This window comes from Phasianus colchicus, chromosome 3 (genome assembly GCF_987193195.1).
Source record: "Phasianus colchicus chromosome 3, bPhaCol1.hap1.1, whole genome shotgun sequence".
NCBI classification, from domain to species: domain Eukaryota; kingdom Metazoa; phylum Chordata; class Aves; order Galliformes; family Phasianidae; genus Phasianus; species Phasianus colchicus.
The window spans coordinates 44,558,735-44,573,147 of NC_143438.1; the positions used below are offsets into that span (position 1 = coordinate 44,558,735).

General features: G+C 38.4%; 1 protein-coding gene across 15 annotated transcripts in view; it reads left to right on the plus strand.

Annotated features, from left to right (window-relative positions):
- Nucleotides 1-14,413, plus strand: part of PPP4R1 (protein phosphatase 4 regulatory subunit 1) — a 61,779-nt gene that overhangs the window by 8,043 nt on the left and 39,323 nt on the right. For 4 of the 15 annotated variants that reach the window (XM_031588958.2, XM_090137370.1, XM_090137363.1 and 1 more), the window contains one exon: nt 6,709-6,793. The exons of 1 other annotated variant lie outside the window; for it this stretch is intronic. In XM_031588958.2, the coding sequence (XP_031444818.2) occupies nt 6,709-6,793 (85 nt within the window). Of the gene's footprint in view, nt 1-1,873; nt 1,986-2,611; nt 3,071-6,657; nt 6,794-13,640; nt 13,684-14,413 lie in introns of those variants that run through there. 10 more of the 15 variants (XM_031588956.2, XM_031588955.2, XM_031588957.2 and 7 more) reach the window with 6 other exon arrangements.

The window sequence follows — 14,413 nt, forward strand, 5'->3', positions numbered from 1 at the left end:
ATGTGTAAGAGTTCATGGTTTCAGAGCACTGCAGAACTAGAACAAACCTTTAGAGCATTTGAGTTCTTCTGTTAGCCCAAGGTTGAAGTATACCCAGTATGAACACGATGTTTTTCTGTGTAATAGATATTCCATTAGGGGCAGGACTTGAGTGTGTCTCCAAGCAGAGTAAGTGTGTGCATCCTATGGTATAGGATGAGGCAGAGCATCTTGGCTGAAGATGAAAGTAGGTTCTCTTCATAATGCTGCAAAAGCTCTCAAATAGCCACAGAATAGCAGTGCTACATATTTAGGGGATGGATAGCTTTGACTGCAAGGAACAAGAAGGTACCTTTGATTAACTTCCTTGCTTGCATTGCCAGACTTAGTTCACTCCAGCATCATTCCAGGAGTCTTAATTGCATGGAGCTGTTTGGAAAGGGTAAGAGATGGGGGCTTAAATAGCAGGAGACTTGGATACCGTAGTGATGGGCGTGACACACTCCCAACAGGAAACTGGTGAACAAAATATAAACTGCTGATTGTTTTAACTGGTAGCTCGGATGTCCTTCTTTTTGTGTCAGTTTCCTCTGGCTTAGCTTTTCTTGCAGGTCTGACCATTAACCGGTAGAAGCTATATTCCACTGTTGTGCAAATTAATGACTAGTGAGTAATAAGAGATGGAGACTTATTTTCCTTTGTTTCAGAGCAAACCAGTATTTGCAGTGCTGCTTGTGTTTGCCTCAAAGAGACAAACCTGTTTGTAGCTGCACCTGCCCTTGTTGCTTAAAGAATTTTATATTGCCCTTTGTTTTCTCTTATGTTTGATGAGAAAGACAACTCCTTTGGCATGTTTGATAACTGTCTTTTTTTTCTAAAGGCTTTTTCTAGATGAAAATAATCCTTTTATCCGTTATGTTTAGTCTAGTGGCTCTTAAATTTGCTGCGCCATACTTGCAAAGGTTCTTTGTGTTGCTTTTGATTCCTGTGTCTTTCTTTCATCTGCTGAATGCTCCCCTCCTGAAGCCTGTAGTCAGGCTATATTCTGATGGGTTTGCTCTGTCTGTGCTTCAAGCTGTTAGCAAGCTACTATGAACATGCTGCACAAGGACTAATGTGGTAAGCCTTGCAGTTAGCACAGTGACTTTGGGTCAGAACTGCTTTGCAATACCTCCTTCTTATCTTCTTCCATGCTTGTTCTCACTCTCTTCTCCCCTCTCCCTCCCACCCTCAAACCCAAGCCCACCCTGCCTAGAGTGCAGACAGTGAGGTCTGTGCATATGGGTGTGATATACTACACACAGAGCAGGAGCTCAAGAGGGGAGACTGGGAGTGAGACAGAAAAGGCAAAGTGTGGTTCTTATTTCTGTTAATACGGTAGCCAATCTGGAATTGTCACCCGCAAATCCTTTTTATCCGTTCACCAGTCTTGTATATCGCTGAGTAAAATCATACACTGTTGAAACTGGCATTTTTCTACTGAAAACATTTCAGGGTACACTTAAAATGCCTCAGTTGCATTTTTAGTCTCGGACTTAAGTCTGCTGCTGTGAGATACTGCTGTGGTATCTCACAGACAGGTCAAACCTCACTTTCTGGCAGTGGAATCTGTGGTTACCTATAAATGATACCAGGTAGGTGAGGTGGTGGAACTCAGCAAAACAAACAAATTCGGTAATATTTGCTATAGTGTTTGATTAATGTTATTGAAGCAGTCCAGTAGATTTGTAAATGAGGCTGAAACAGCATGACCGATGCTTTGGTATGCAGAACTGGAAGTGGAATACAGTGCATAATAAAAGAGTAATAATTTTCTAACTGTGGGTAAATACTGATGTTTAGCTTCTGTGCTCTACTAAGAATCTCACTTGCTGTGGTGGATTTCTCTTTTCAGAACATCAAGATGCAAAATGATTCTCTTACAGAAAATGAGACGGAATATAATGTATTTACAGTGTTGAAAGGCTGAGAATACTACTTGTATTCTGCAGAAATCTGACTGCAAGGTGAATTTATTCTTTCATAGAAGACAGTGATTTAGAACAGAATTTGCTACGGTTGTTTTGTGGTATGATATCTGTGTTTCGGCTTGTAGAACTAATATTTTTACTTTACAGTTAAGCAGAAAAATTACTTGCTTGAACAGCAGAACGAAAACAAAGGCCTTTCTGCATTTATTGCTATAGTGACCTGGACATCCTTATGGCCTAACAAATTACCTGTACTACACTTGAATAAAAACTTACAATTTAGCTACATCTGTAGCAATTGCCACAGACTGCTTAATAGATCTGGAAAATGCTTTGGGAATGCAGATGATAAAAGGAGGGATCTAGATGGAAGTCTTGAATCTTTAAAATTGCTTGTTGCTCACCTTTGAGAAATAAAGAACCACTCATCTTTAGAACGCCTGTTTTTTCATTCCTGCATTTCTGTGCCAAAGTGAAGGAGGTTATGTTTCTGCTGTGGAACTCATAGCAGATACAGAAAACTATGAGAGACTTTGTTTCTGAGCAGTCTTTGGTAGAAAGTCATTCATGTATTACTAAATAAAAAAAGTAGTTATTTTTTCAGACATGATCTTTTGTGTCTGTCTGTAAAGATGCAGTATATATAAGTTCTTTGTGAAAGAACTATCTTTGTGAAAGATACTGTGAAGATGAGATGCAGAATAGAAATTACCTCATTTGAAAGTAGGCCCGTAGGCCACAGTCTGAAGGGGGTTGTCTTGTGAATAGACTTCCCTTTGTGTCTGACTTCTCAGCCAAGCTTGTCACTGGTTGACAAAGCACCTCTAAACTGTCTCAGCAAAGTGACTTCATGGTCCATGGTACTAACTGTGACAAATAATTGTTGTGTCCCTGCTATAAACCAGAGAACTTAAGTATGTCTTACTGTATTCTTGATGTAGCGTGCACCAGATGCAAGACTGAGACAAGCCTTAAAAAACATATGCAGAAGACTTCTGAAGAAATGATTGTTTGGGAAAACAAGAACAGGGAGAAGTTATTTGGCTTGTGTCATGCAGCAGCTCGGTGGTAGTCAGATATTGAAACAAAATCCAGTGCTTATTTGACGAGCAGTTTGCAAGGTACTTAGGAACCCAAACTATCAGATATGTTAATGCATTTATACATTTTCCACTACTTCGTTTCCTGTGTAGATAGAAAGTAGCATCACTGTGATTGATTTTCACACCATTGGTTGACTAATGGTCCTTACCCACCACCATTAGCAACTTTGAAATAATGGGACAGGACTTTTTATCAGAACTCCTAATCTCTTTCAGGTCTGTTGCTTTCAGAAGTTGACAGGAACGTGTGAGGCCAGATTCAGAGTTACTTAGGTGCTCAACTTGCATTAATTTCAGTTGATTCAGTGGTGGATTGTAGCTTGAAGGCCTTCTGAGCATTTGGTCTTGGCGTACTGGTACTAGCTTGAAAAGGTTGAGAAAAATGGGAAAGTGACCTATAGTTTCTCTGCATGAGGAGTGGAAAGCTCTGTTGCTTGGCATGCATTCTGAAGTGGCAGTGAATCTGAATGTTCAACATTTGAACAAGCCAAGACACGTATTCAAGTTGTTTTTTGTGTCTGTTGGTGAAGTATATAGCACAAAAGGTGCTGTGTGCTTGGGTGAGTGCTCAGAGTTGTGTGGAAAAGAGGAGTGCTGAAGAGGCAGCATTAATACTTGGTTAAGCTTTTTAGACACCTTTCTGGATTAACCTTCAAGTGTAGAGGACTGATGCTCCTTTTAGCTTGCCTGAATCAGTGCCTTGATGGTGAGATTGAAAACGGATCTGTAAGACAAGGTAACAGTACTTTTTGTAACTATTGTCTGTTCATGCAGGGATTGATTTTAATCACGTTCTTCTCCCCAGTTGATATTAGTGTTGCTTTTATTAGGATGCTGCTGTTTGTACAATCTCCTCTGTGAAGAAAAGCTGAGATGCTGGCACTGAGTAATGTTGCTCAGTATCTGTAGCAAAGACACATCAAACCTATTGTAGCACTGAACTGCGTTTTACACTGCAGTGGCAAATCCATACACCTTATTTTCTGTTTGAACTAGTGTGAGACCTCAAACAAATGAATTGGAAACAATTACTCGTTTGTTTATCATTGGTATTTCTGAAAGAGAGTGGTTTTAGCAGTTTGTTTGACTTAGATGGTGTCACTGGACAAAATGTATGAGAACATTCAGATCACTAAATAAAAGGCACCAGATATCCAGCCAGCTGTGGTGCATGTTTATGTGTTAAGACATATACAGATTGAGCCATCTTCATGTTCTGTAGCAGCTAAGATGATATCTTTGTTGAACCACTGTAGGAGTATTAGACAAGAATTAATGAGAAGGGAAAAGGAAGCACTGAATGCAAAGTTGAAGTTGAGAGCAGAGGAGCCAAAACTAATGGAGGCTGGTATAAGAGCTGGCATATTTTTTTCGTTGATGCATTTGATAGCTAACAAAATAATTTCTTAGGTGACTGTATTTGTAATATTTTCCTCGATTTATGCTTTGAAATATATGGTATGATCTACAGACTTTAAAATAGGAATGTAAGATCCTGTTATAAAATTAATTTCACTTGACTATTGAAGTGATGCTTTTCCCCCTAGTTGGTTACGTCCCAGCTGAACTGTATTCATTTAGGTCTGTTACGAAATTGATCAGAGTGCAGTGGTTTGGCTCCCTAGTGAAGGATGCAATTATAGTGATTATATAAATATATATAAAAGAAGAACACAGTTCATTTTCTGCAGTGGGGAATATACATCTGACTTAATTCATGTATGGATGCCACAGAACGTGTTTCGTCCTTCAAAAGTCTGTCTGTGAGAGTAGGATCTCATGTTCAGCAGAGAGGTAGGTCTCTGTGAGAAAGCTGTGGGCATAGCTGTCTTGGCCTAGCCACTAACACAGGAAAACTTCTGCTTTCAGTTGAATCGATGAGTTGAATTTACATCTCTGGAATGGTGCAACCTGTTCTTGTTAACTTACCTGGTGTTAAAAACCTAACCTGCTGCATGAGTGCATTTTTACCTTCCCTCACCTTTTCCTTTGATAACTGATCCAAACAAAAAGCCCTGACACATAGGAAACAAAACAAAACCCATAAACCTGAACCCTGTGCCTCGGTCTCCTAAGGTCTGGGCAAACAGAAGTTCAAACAGTTGTGTAAACCTTGGGTTGCCAAGTGCTTTCCTTTTTTGCTGCAACAGCTTTATGCAACTGACCTTTTTTTGAGCCTTCTCTCCCCTGCCTCAGCAGTTTGTTATCCCTTGCCTTAGGCATATCCAAGAGCACTACTTTGTGTCCCCAGACTGCCCTGCTGTCTACTTTGTCTTTCACAGCTCCTAGCTTGCTTTCTTCCTTGCTCCTTTTTTTTAAGTTTGAATTTGTACGATTCTTTAAGAAGTACCATTAATGCACCCTTCTCTTTTTCTCATAATTCCTTTGTTTCATTTCGATCAAAGATTTTATGTGCTATCAGCAACTGCACAGTTAGGACCTTCATCCAAGGATTTATTTATGAGCAATTAAACAGTGTCCATTGATTCTCAGTGTAGAAGGTGGGAGAACTGTTTCTGCTGGTAAAGTGATGCTGTTAACTCAGTTTATCTCTAAAAATATTACTGTTGTAGAGAACTTTGGTTGTTAGGTCTTTTGACATTTGAAATATAACAAGGAAGACATTCAGCAAATGGTACCCATTTATATATTCAGAATGTCATACACAGAAATTAATCATACAGTATCTGATAACCAGTTTACATAATGCAGTGTAACTGTATGAAACTCCTTTTCTCTGTTTGTTGAGCTTCTACATTGATGGTATCTGTTTATATTTGCTGATTTTCCATAAGCTTTTCAGGTAGATTCGGGCAGAGTGAAGAATAGTTGTGGTGTGCTGCAGTATTGTATTTTCAGGAGTAAAGTGACCTGGGGTAGTTGTTGCAACTAAGCAATTGTAGCTGCAGTTTTTGCAGATGTGTGTTGTATTTGCAGGGTGTGTTTGTTGCAGGGCTGCATGTTTGAGTAGTTTAGAGGCATTTGGAAGCTAAAAACGGTAGTATTTCAAAGTTTCAATATCATGTAGCTCTGCAGAGCAGGCATGGGCCTCTTTTGCATTTCATTGTGGTTTCTGTTAATATGAAGTTTCTATTTGATGAGCTGGTTAGTAATTATGCAGCAGGTGAACTTTGGTAGTCAAATATAACAACACACATCTGAACATTTAAATGTGCTTAATTTATTCATTTTTTAAAAAACTTCTTCTGTTAGATGATGTTATATTAATTTCTTATCTCTGGACTAATTGCACCTATGATTTTAGGATGCATGTTCAAAAAGCTAAAAGTCACTTGCCTGATAAAAAATTTGAGGTATATAGAATACTTGTGGTCAGATTAAAATAGCCTGAACCGTGGATGTTTAGTGATACGTTGTGTTTGGGTATTTAGAGAAAGGCACTTAAAATTCATTTAATCCTATTTGTAGGTAATCACTTTTGTATAGAAAAAGCCTTCTGGGGTTTGGGTAAGCTAGGGAAGTGATTTAGTAAATGTATTGTCATGGGAGCCTTGCCTAGAATTCTGTATTTCAGACCAACAACAGACATCATTTTAGTATTAAACTACTGTGATTATAAGGAGTATTTCTGATGTCTCTGATAGTTGGTGTGGATGACTACAGCTCAGAGTCTGATGTGATTATTATACCTTCAGCCCTGGACTTTGTCTCACAAGATGAAATGTTGACGCCTTTGGGAAGACTGGACAAGTACGCTGCAAGTGAGAACATATTTAACAGGTATGCTTTTTTAATGTTCTGTCTGGCTAACAATATGCAAAACCATTCATCTCATTCAAATCCGATTGAAGTTAATTTGCATGAAATACAAATAACTATTTTTAAAAAACATACCTAAGAATTCTCTACTTTCCACTCCTCCTTTAGTTAACTGATGCTCCTTCTACTTACAGAAAACAAAATAATCTTGGTGACAAAAAATGTTTGCTATTTGCTGCTAATACGGTAGTTATATTTTCCCCTTCTTATTTCTGTTATGCCACTAACCTAGTTGCTTCACTTTAGCAGCATGGGTGTTGTAGAATATTTCACAAGCCTGCATACACAAACACTGCCATGGAATCTAGAAGTTCAAAATCAACATTTACTAACATTTAATCATAGCTGTAAAGACTTAGAAGATCATGGAAACGTATAGAATATACTAAGGTTGACATTTTCTGGTGTTTTATTTTAACAATTTAGTTTGGACTCCAAGAACATCTTTATTAAAGCATGCTTGCTTTTCTGTTGAATTCTCTAATTTAGTAACGTATGGAATATAAGTCTGTGATCGACCACCCTGTAGACTAACCTCTCTATTTTATTGTTCATGACCCTTGTTCTGTAGGATTTAACCATGTTCTTAACTTCAGTCATGTGAAGTGTACTTAAAATTCCATACCCCATATGTAAACACATCCCAGTTTGGAATCTTGGTTTGTTTTCCTTCCGATTTAACTGAATTTAACAAATGTGTTATGATTTCTCTTATAGCCTGCATAAATTTGTATGTATAAATTAGTTCTGAAAAGCCTGATTTTAAAGTTTTCTGTTTTTTGGAAATTGCAAGTTTGTTGTATTTTTCATTGTCAGGCACAAGGGATGTTTGTTGTTCCAGTTTCTTGGGGAGGAAAGGGAGAGGAGATAACCTTTTAGACCTATAAATTGTCACAATTAAATACCTGTAATAAAAGCCAGTAGAGTGGAGAATGAACTCAGAGACTAAAGTTGTGTCTTCAATTTTAAACAAGAATAGTAGTCCTAATGCTTTACTGGGATGTGAGGCTTGCATAAGTTTAAGCTTAAGATTTTAAAATCTTTTTGATGATATTGTCCAGCTCTGTGCATCCTCTGCTTGCTTAAGTCTTTCTGCAGGGGAAAATGGGTGGAATAAATAAATTTTCTCTTTTCTTGTTTTTTGTTTTTGCTGGTATAAGTGTGCTGATTGATGCTTCATAAGGCCTAGGTGCTTTGTGTGGTAGAAGAAAATATAGAAAATAGCACGTTATAGTGATAAGACCGAGCAGCAGTTAAACATGAATGATTACAGACAGTTTGTGATGATTTAGCATCAGTCTGAGAAAATATTGGAGATGTTTTTGCTAGACAGAGGTGAAATGGAGTGCTTCGTAGGCAAAAGATGGGAGTAAACAGCTTAAATGTAGCTTAGTTTATGGCTCATTAAAATGGTACAATGACATCCAATTACCTTTGCGTGGGTTCAGATTTTGTTATATCATGAGTGAGTTAATAAAACCATGTTTCTGTGACAAACTTCCATGTGTGTTCAAGCTTCAAGTTGTAGATGCCCAAGGTTAGTCACTGAGCACGGATAAATTTGGATAAGATTTTTTTTCTTTAATTAAACTGATGACTTCCCTTGTAGTGTTCCTAAAAAGGAAAAATAAGTCTGTCTGTGCCATTTTAAGTATTCTTTCTTTTTTCATTGGGTTTTATCGTCATTTTGTCTGATCAGTCATTTACATATGTATCACATTTGAGGCATATGATGCTACTGAATGAATAATTGAAATTGTTTTTGCTGATTACAGCAAAAGCCTCATCTCCTTTGAGTCAATTCCTGAGCACTTGTGATTTCTTAGTTGGTGTCTGAGGGTCAAAGGTGGTTGCTTTAAGTTAGAAATTGACCTGTTTGGATCCTAAGATGTATTAGTAGATAAAACCTAAATTTGCAAAGAAGAATGACCTCTTTATTTAAATAATGTATAACTTCTGACAAGATGACCTGAAAAAAGAGAGTAGGATGGGGAATTCTCTACCAGCTTTCTCAACAGTGGGAGTGGATGCTGTGATGATTTTTGGCATGTTGTGATCTGCATCCCCACTTTTGTTTATAAGGATTTTCCTATGCTTTATTGTCACTAACTTGCTCCTCAAGGAAGGCTCAGAAGTGTGCAACAATCACCAGTAGATCTGTTTGAGGCAAGATGGTATCTGACCAGATTCTTTTTGTTTCATCAGCCTAGTCTTAATTTAAAGAATTACTGTTGCTCTTTCTCTTCAAACCGAAGCAGATCTTGGCAGCAGACTTTTGTCAGTATTATCAGTCCTGGCTATTGGTGTAGATACTGTTAAGTCATCTTCTTAGCTTGCTGCTTTCTGTTCTGAAGTACTTCTTTGTTTTTCCCTTAGAGAATATTACATAAGAAGTTGCAAAAGAGTTCTGTTGTGTGCTGGTGCTGGAGTCCTAGCAGAGCCTATCTACTAGCTGGACTTCCAGCTGTGAGAAGGAACAAAGGAGCAGAGGAGCAGGATATGTGATAGATGTGAATAAAAGATTATTTGCAGCACGGATAAAAACGAAATGGGAGCAAACTAAAATGGAAATTCTGTTGGAACAGTACTGCTTGTGACAGAATGTGGAAGTCTGGAAATGCTCTGTTTCATCTCTGCAGACATCTTCTGTGACTCATCTAAATCCCAGAAGTGGTGATAGTGTCTTTAGGATGTTTCAGGATGCTTTCAGGTTATCTAATATGGTCTGTGGAAGGCAGCCTTCTTGCTTTCTAGACTCCAGGTGGTAGAGAGATTGGCATCAGAAAGATTTTGCTTTCTGTATTGCATAAGGCAATGAATTATTTCAGTGTGATTATTTTATTCCTGACTCCAACAACTGTGGTATCCATTTTGATTTTATATTTTTTGATTCTGCAGTAAATCTAGAAATTTTATAATACACGCTGTGTTATGGAATGAGGCTTTTTTGGAGCCGAGGAGTCAATTTATTCCCAAGGAATTAAGCCTAATTGTTAAATGTTACAGATCAGTATCTCAAAGCCATGTTGTAAGCCTTTCCAATTCTCTTTTGAAGAGCCAAGAACATAATTTCATCATGTATTTTAAAAATTAGAATTGGCATGCAGAAAGTGTCCCCATTAAGACAGGAAGCTGTTTTCATCTCTTGGTGCTGTTCTACATATCATAAGTCTTTGAAGGACAGTAGGCTTGGTGGGATGATGAGAAATATATAAAGACCCTTCCATAAGCTTAAGACAGATCTCCCTTGTAAACATGGTCTGATAGTCATAAGACAAGGGGGGTGGTTTCAAACTGGAAGAGGGGAGATTTAGCTTGGATGTTAGGCAGATGTTCTTTACTCAGAGAGCGGTGAGGCGCTGGCACAGCTGCCCAGAGAAGCTGTGGTGCCCATCCCTGCAGGCACTCAAGGCCAGGTTGGATGGGGCCCTGGGCAGCTGAGCTGCTGGGGGGCAGCCCTGCCCATGGCACAGGATGGGACTGGGTGGGCTTTGAGGTCCCTTCTAATACAAGCTATTCTATGATTCAGTTACCTTGCCTTATTCTCACTGAGATCAGATTATAGTCAAGAAGCTGATTCAGAACTTAGTTATCTACATCTGCCCTATCTTTTTTTCTTCCCCACTTCCTCTCTTCTCTGCGCAGCCTAGCCCAGTGTAAACTTTCTCTTTTCTGGTTTTTTTTTTTTTTTTTTTTTTTTTTTTGGTGAGTACTGACAATAAGGAAATGACAAACTAATGCCAAAGATGTGCAGGTGAAATTGTAATGCCATTCATCTTGACAAAGATGTTTCTCAAAGAGCTTGTTGTTGTGGCATGCATTCAGTTATTTAATCTCATTTCTGGCTTCTTCTTTCCTTGGTCTTCCTGATCTTACCATGTGTCACAATAAAATGTAGTAAAAAAGAAACGAACCCCAAAACACAGAGTTGCAGATACATACATACCAAAGAAAAATTACTCAAGTTTAACTTAGTTTAGAAGTGTGCATTAAAATCCTATATACCTGAGAGTCAAGCATCAGTTTTCTCAAAGCACTAAGAAAAGTCTTAATTATTTCAACAGTACTCCTGATATTTATAATGACAAATGTGCATCTATCCTTGCTTTTTAAGAAAAGTGCAAAGATGATGATTTTTAAATCGGGAGTTGATTCAGAATAGCTTTTGAGATTGCTTGGGGGGAAAAGTGCCAAGCTGTTACTACTACTGATTCTCATGTATGTATGACAAGTCCTCAAATCTTGATTCAAAACTTGTCTGAAAATGAGCAAAGAAAGTTTATTTTTTAAGGGTATGTTACTAGCTAAATGCACCTATTATGGAGATGAACTCTTGTCATTTAAATTCTGTAGTAGAAATGTATCAGAGGACTAATAACTATGGTTGATACACAGTAATTACACCTCTTACAACTCCCAGTATGGATTCCAAATAAGGTCAGTGTATGAAAGGGAATTGAATGAGCCATGCAGAATTATTTATAGCTACTCTTGTAATATATCATTGTATATTCCAATTATGTCCTTGTGCACAGTCTTGAAAATATCTGTGTCTTGCGCATGGATATAAAGGCAGAGTGTAATCTATCCCCATTTTCTTCTTCTGCTAATCACAGTGAAGTGGTGTCTACAAATATTCTAATTGCAAGTCCATCAGTTTTTCAAGTGTTTTGAGAGCTCTCCCCACATGTGATGATAAAAAAAAAAATCTTAAACAAATGAAGTTGAACTTCGCTGATTGTCTTCCACTTTTGCACATAAAAGCTGAAGCACTTGTACTTCGTGCCTTTGGTTTTTGTCCTCTCTTTGGCCAGTAACCTATTTAAAGAATAAATAGACACATTGTTGTCTAGGAGACAGTCATATGATGAAGAAATGTATGGTGAATAAAAAATTTTGAGAGTGTACAGAAATAGAGTTAATGATCTGAAGCTTCACTTGGCAGGACAGCTAGTAAGTCTCTGCACCTGGAGTAATCAGGTACTACAAGTGGAAAGATTCAATTCTATTAATTTTTGCAGTAAAGAAAATTTGGCTGGCACTGAGAACTTGAAAGGGTTCTTGGTGGACCTTGGTATCTTATTAGAGGTAATCACTGCCCGAACCTTAGCAGCAGGAAGGAAATGGCAGAAAATTATTATTGCTAGTCCTATAGGTCATGTCCTGATAACCAGGGATTTAACATGTGGTAACAGAATGCCATTGAGACCCATTATGTTGCCATCACTGATGTTGGTGGAGTCGTTTGTGTCATATTTGAAGGAGTCTGATTCCCTGTTAGATTTCAGTCTATGGAGAGTTGTCATTATCTGTAGAGAAAACCTCTTCCTCCTTTTCTTGTCACAAAAGGTATCTCCTTGCCTTTGTTGAAGATGAAATGTGTTCACTTATTTTTTGCCTTTGCATCTGTATCTAGACCAGACATGTTATCCTTCAGAGACATCTGTTCCAGTTTCACAAGGGTTCACCTGCTAATCACCTGGCAGTTGCTGGGCAGGCTACCACTAGACCTATGTTATGTTACCATGTGTTGATAATTCATTGCAGTTGTCTACTGTATGCTTTTTGTAGCTAGACTACCAGTGTTTGCACGAGGAGGAAATCAGACTGCTAGGGCACTAGGGACCGTTCCTTACTCTCTACTCTCCAGCAAACAGAGCATGTTGAAGTGCTTGCAGGGCACCAGTCATTCCTCGTTAGTTGCCTACATGCTGGCTCTTGGCCTGTGACAAATGTGAAGTAGGTTTAGTTCTATGTCCTGTTGTTTGTGCTTTGGAAGCACGTGAATAATTTTGACAGATTGTCAGGGTAGTGGCAGAACTAAATCAAAACCTATGATATTTAAGGGGATGTGAGTGGATACCATCTTCCGGAACACTGGACAGATGGAGTTGAAAATTACCCTGTTATTACTGGCTGCCAACCAAATTGCATTTTGTAGAAGTGAGCCTAACTTGCCCTTTTGCCTTTTGTCCTGATGCTTTTCTCCAGAATCTACTAAAACCAAAAAATGAATGCACTGATTCTTTTATAAACTCCAGTGAGACGTCCCACCTGGATGCAGGTGGGGTTATCTTCTACCTTCAGTCCATGGAAAAAGTTGAATGTCATTTTGTGTGGTTTTAATAAGCAAGTCATATTTGTTTCAAGCTAGGATTTGTGTTTTCACCTATTCAGAAACTTTGTGACTCTCACAATTTACAGGTTGGCTACTTCTGCATACCATCTGTCCAACTCACAGAAGCTAGCACTGGCTTAAAGCCACCACAGTTCAGAATACTGCTAACAAAGCTCTATGAGGGGATGAGTCTTCACAGATCTTCCAGTATGCTAGGAACCGTTCCATAGTTCCCAGGAGCCAGGTGTGATATAGCACTGTTTATTGTGGTTCATTACTTGCTGAGACTGTTTTTGTATTTCTGAGTCCTGTCCCTCCTTGCTGGGAGAGAGAGAATATTCTCTAAGTGCAAGTGCACGTTAAAGATCCAGGGTCTGTTGTTGCACCAGATAGATTGGATGTTGTCTTAAATAGATTAAAAATAAGCAAGAAAGCTGTATCTGGAATAGAAGAGGTGCTTTAGGTGATTAGTTCTTTATAGCTCTTCTGGATCACTAGGGTAAAAGGTTATTGACAGTGCACTTGATTGGATTGTTGTTGCATCTGTATCAGTAGGCACAAAATTCCAACACATTGGATCACTTGTCATGTCTCCTTCTTTCTGAGATAACATTTAATGTGTGGGAGAGAGATGCATCCAGGCAGGCTGATATATGAAATCTACTTCATATGTTCCTCTTCTCTTTTCAGAGCTGTCCAGCCCTTTAAAAGACCAAGTCAACTCTGCTTCTAGGTTAGTGTGTCACAGTCTGTTTCCCTCTGTTAGGATTCTGATAGCTCAACTTCCAACTGAAAATCAAGATCTCTGCATAGAGATGTGGCACTTCTACCAAATTGAAAGTTGAAAAGAGTGAGGAAAAGGAAATTTCTTTAAAAAAAAAGTATTTTTGCAATTAGTTTTATTTTTTCTTTAGAGAATTTTGTTCATCTGCTGATAGAACAGTTTTAATTTGAAATAGTTTTGCGAGTGACCGATACGAAGGATTTAAATTTGGGAAAACGTAAATGTTTACTTAACTTTAGGAATTCATGAATGCCTCCTGCTTTTCTTCGATTGCATAGAAATAAAGCTCTCAGGTTTTCCCCATACACAGGAATGTAATCGTCTGTGGCAACTGCTCACATTCACCATTTGTTGTGATCAAATCTATGCTTCTGCTCCTGTTTACAGCACTGCTGTTTTTCAGCAGTGCTTATATCTAGGCTATATCCTAACATGTTGGTCCATTCTGGAACTATTTGGCACTTGACCCTTGCTGCTTTAGCATTTTAATAAACAGCTCAGGGTCAATACAAGAGCTAGCAGCATGCTGGACAGTGCTACTTGGCCCATTTCATTGTTGGGATAATACTGCAAGCTCTCTGATATTCAACCCACAGAGCCCCACAGTGTGAAATCCAGCTAGAGACAGCCATATGCCATTGGAGGCTGTTATTGAGGAAAAAAGGTTACTTGCTGTGCT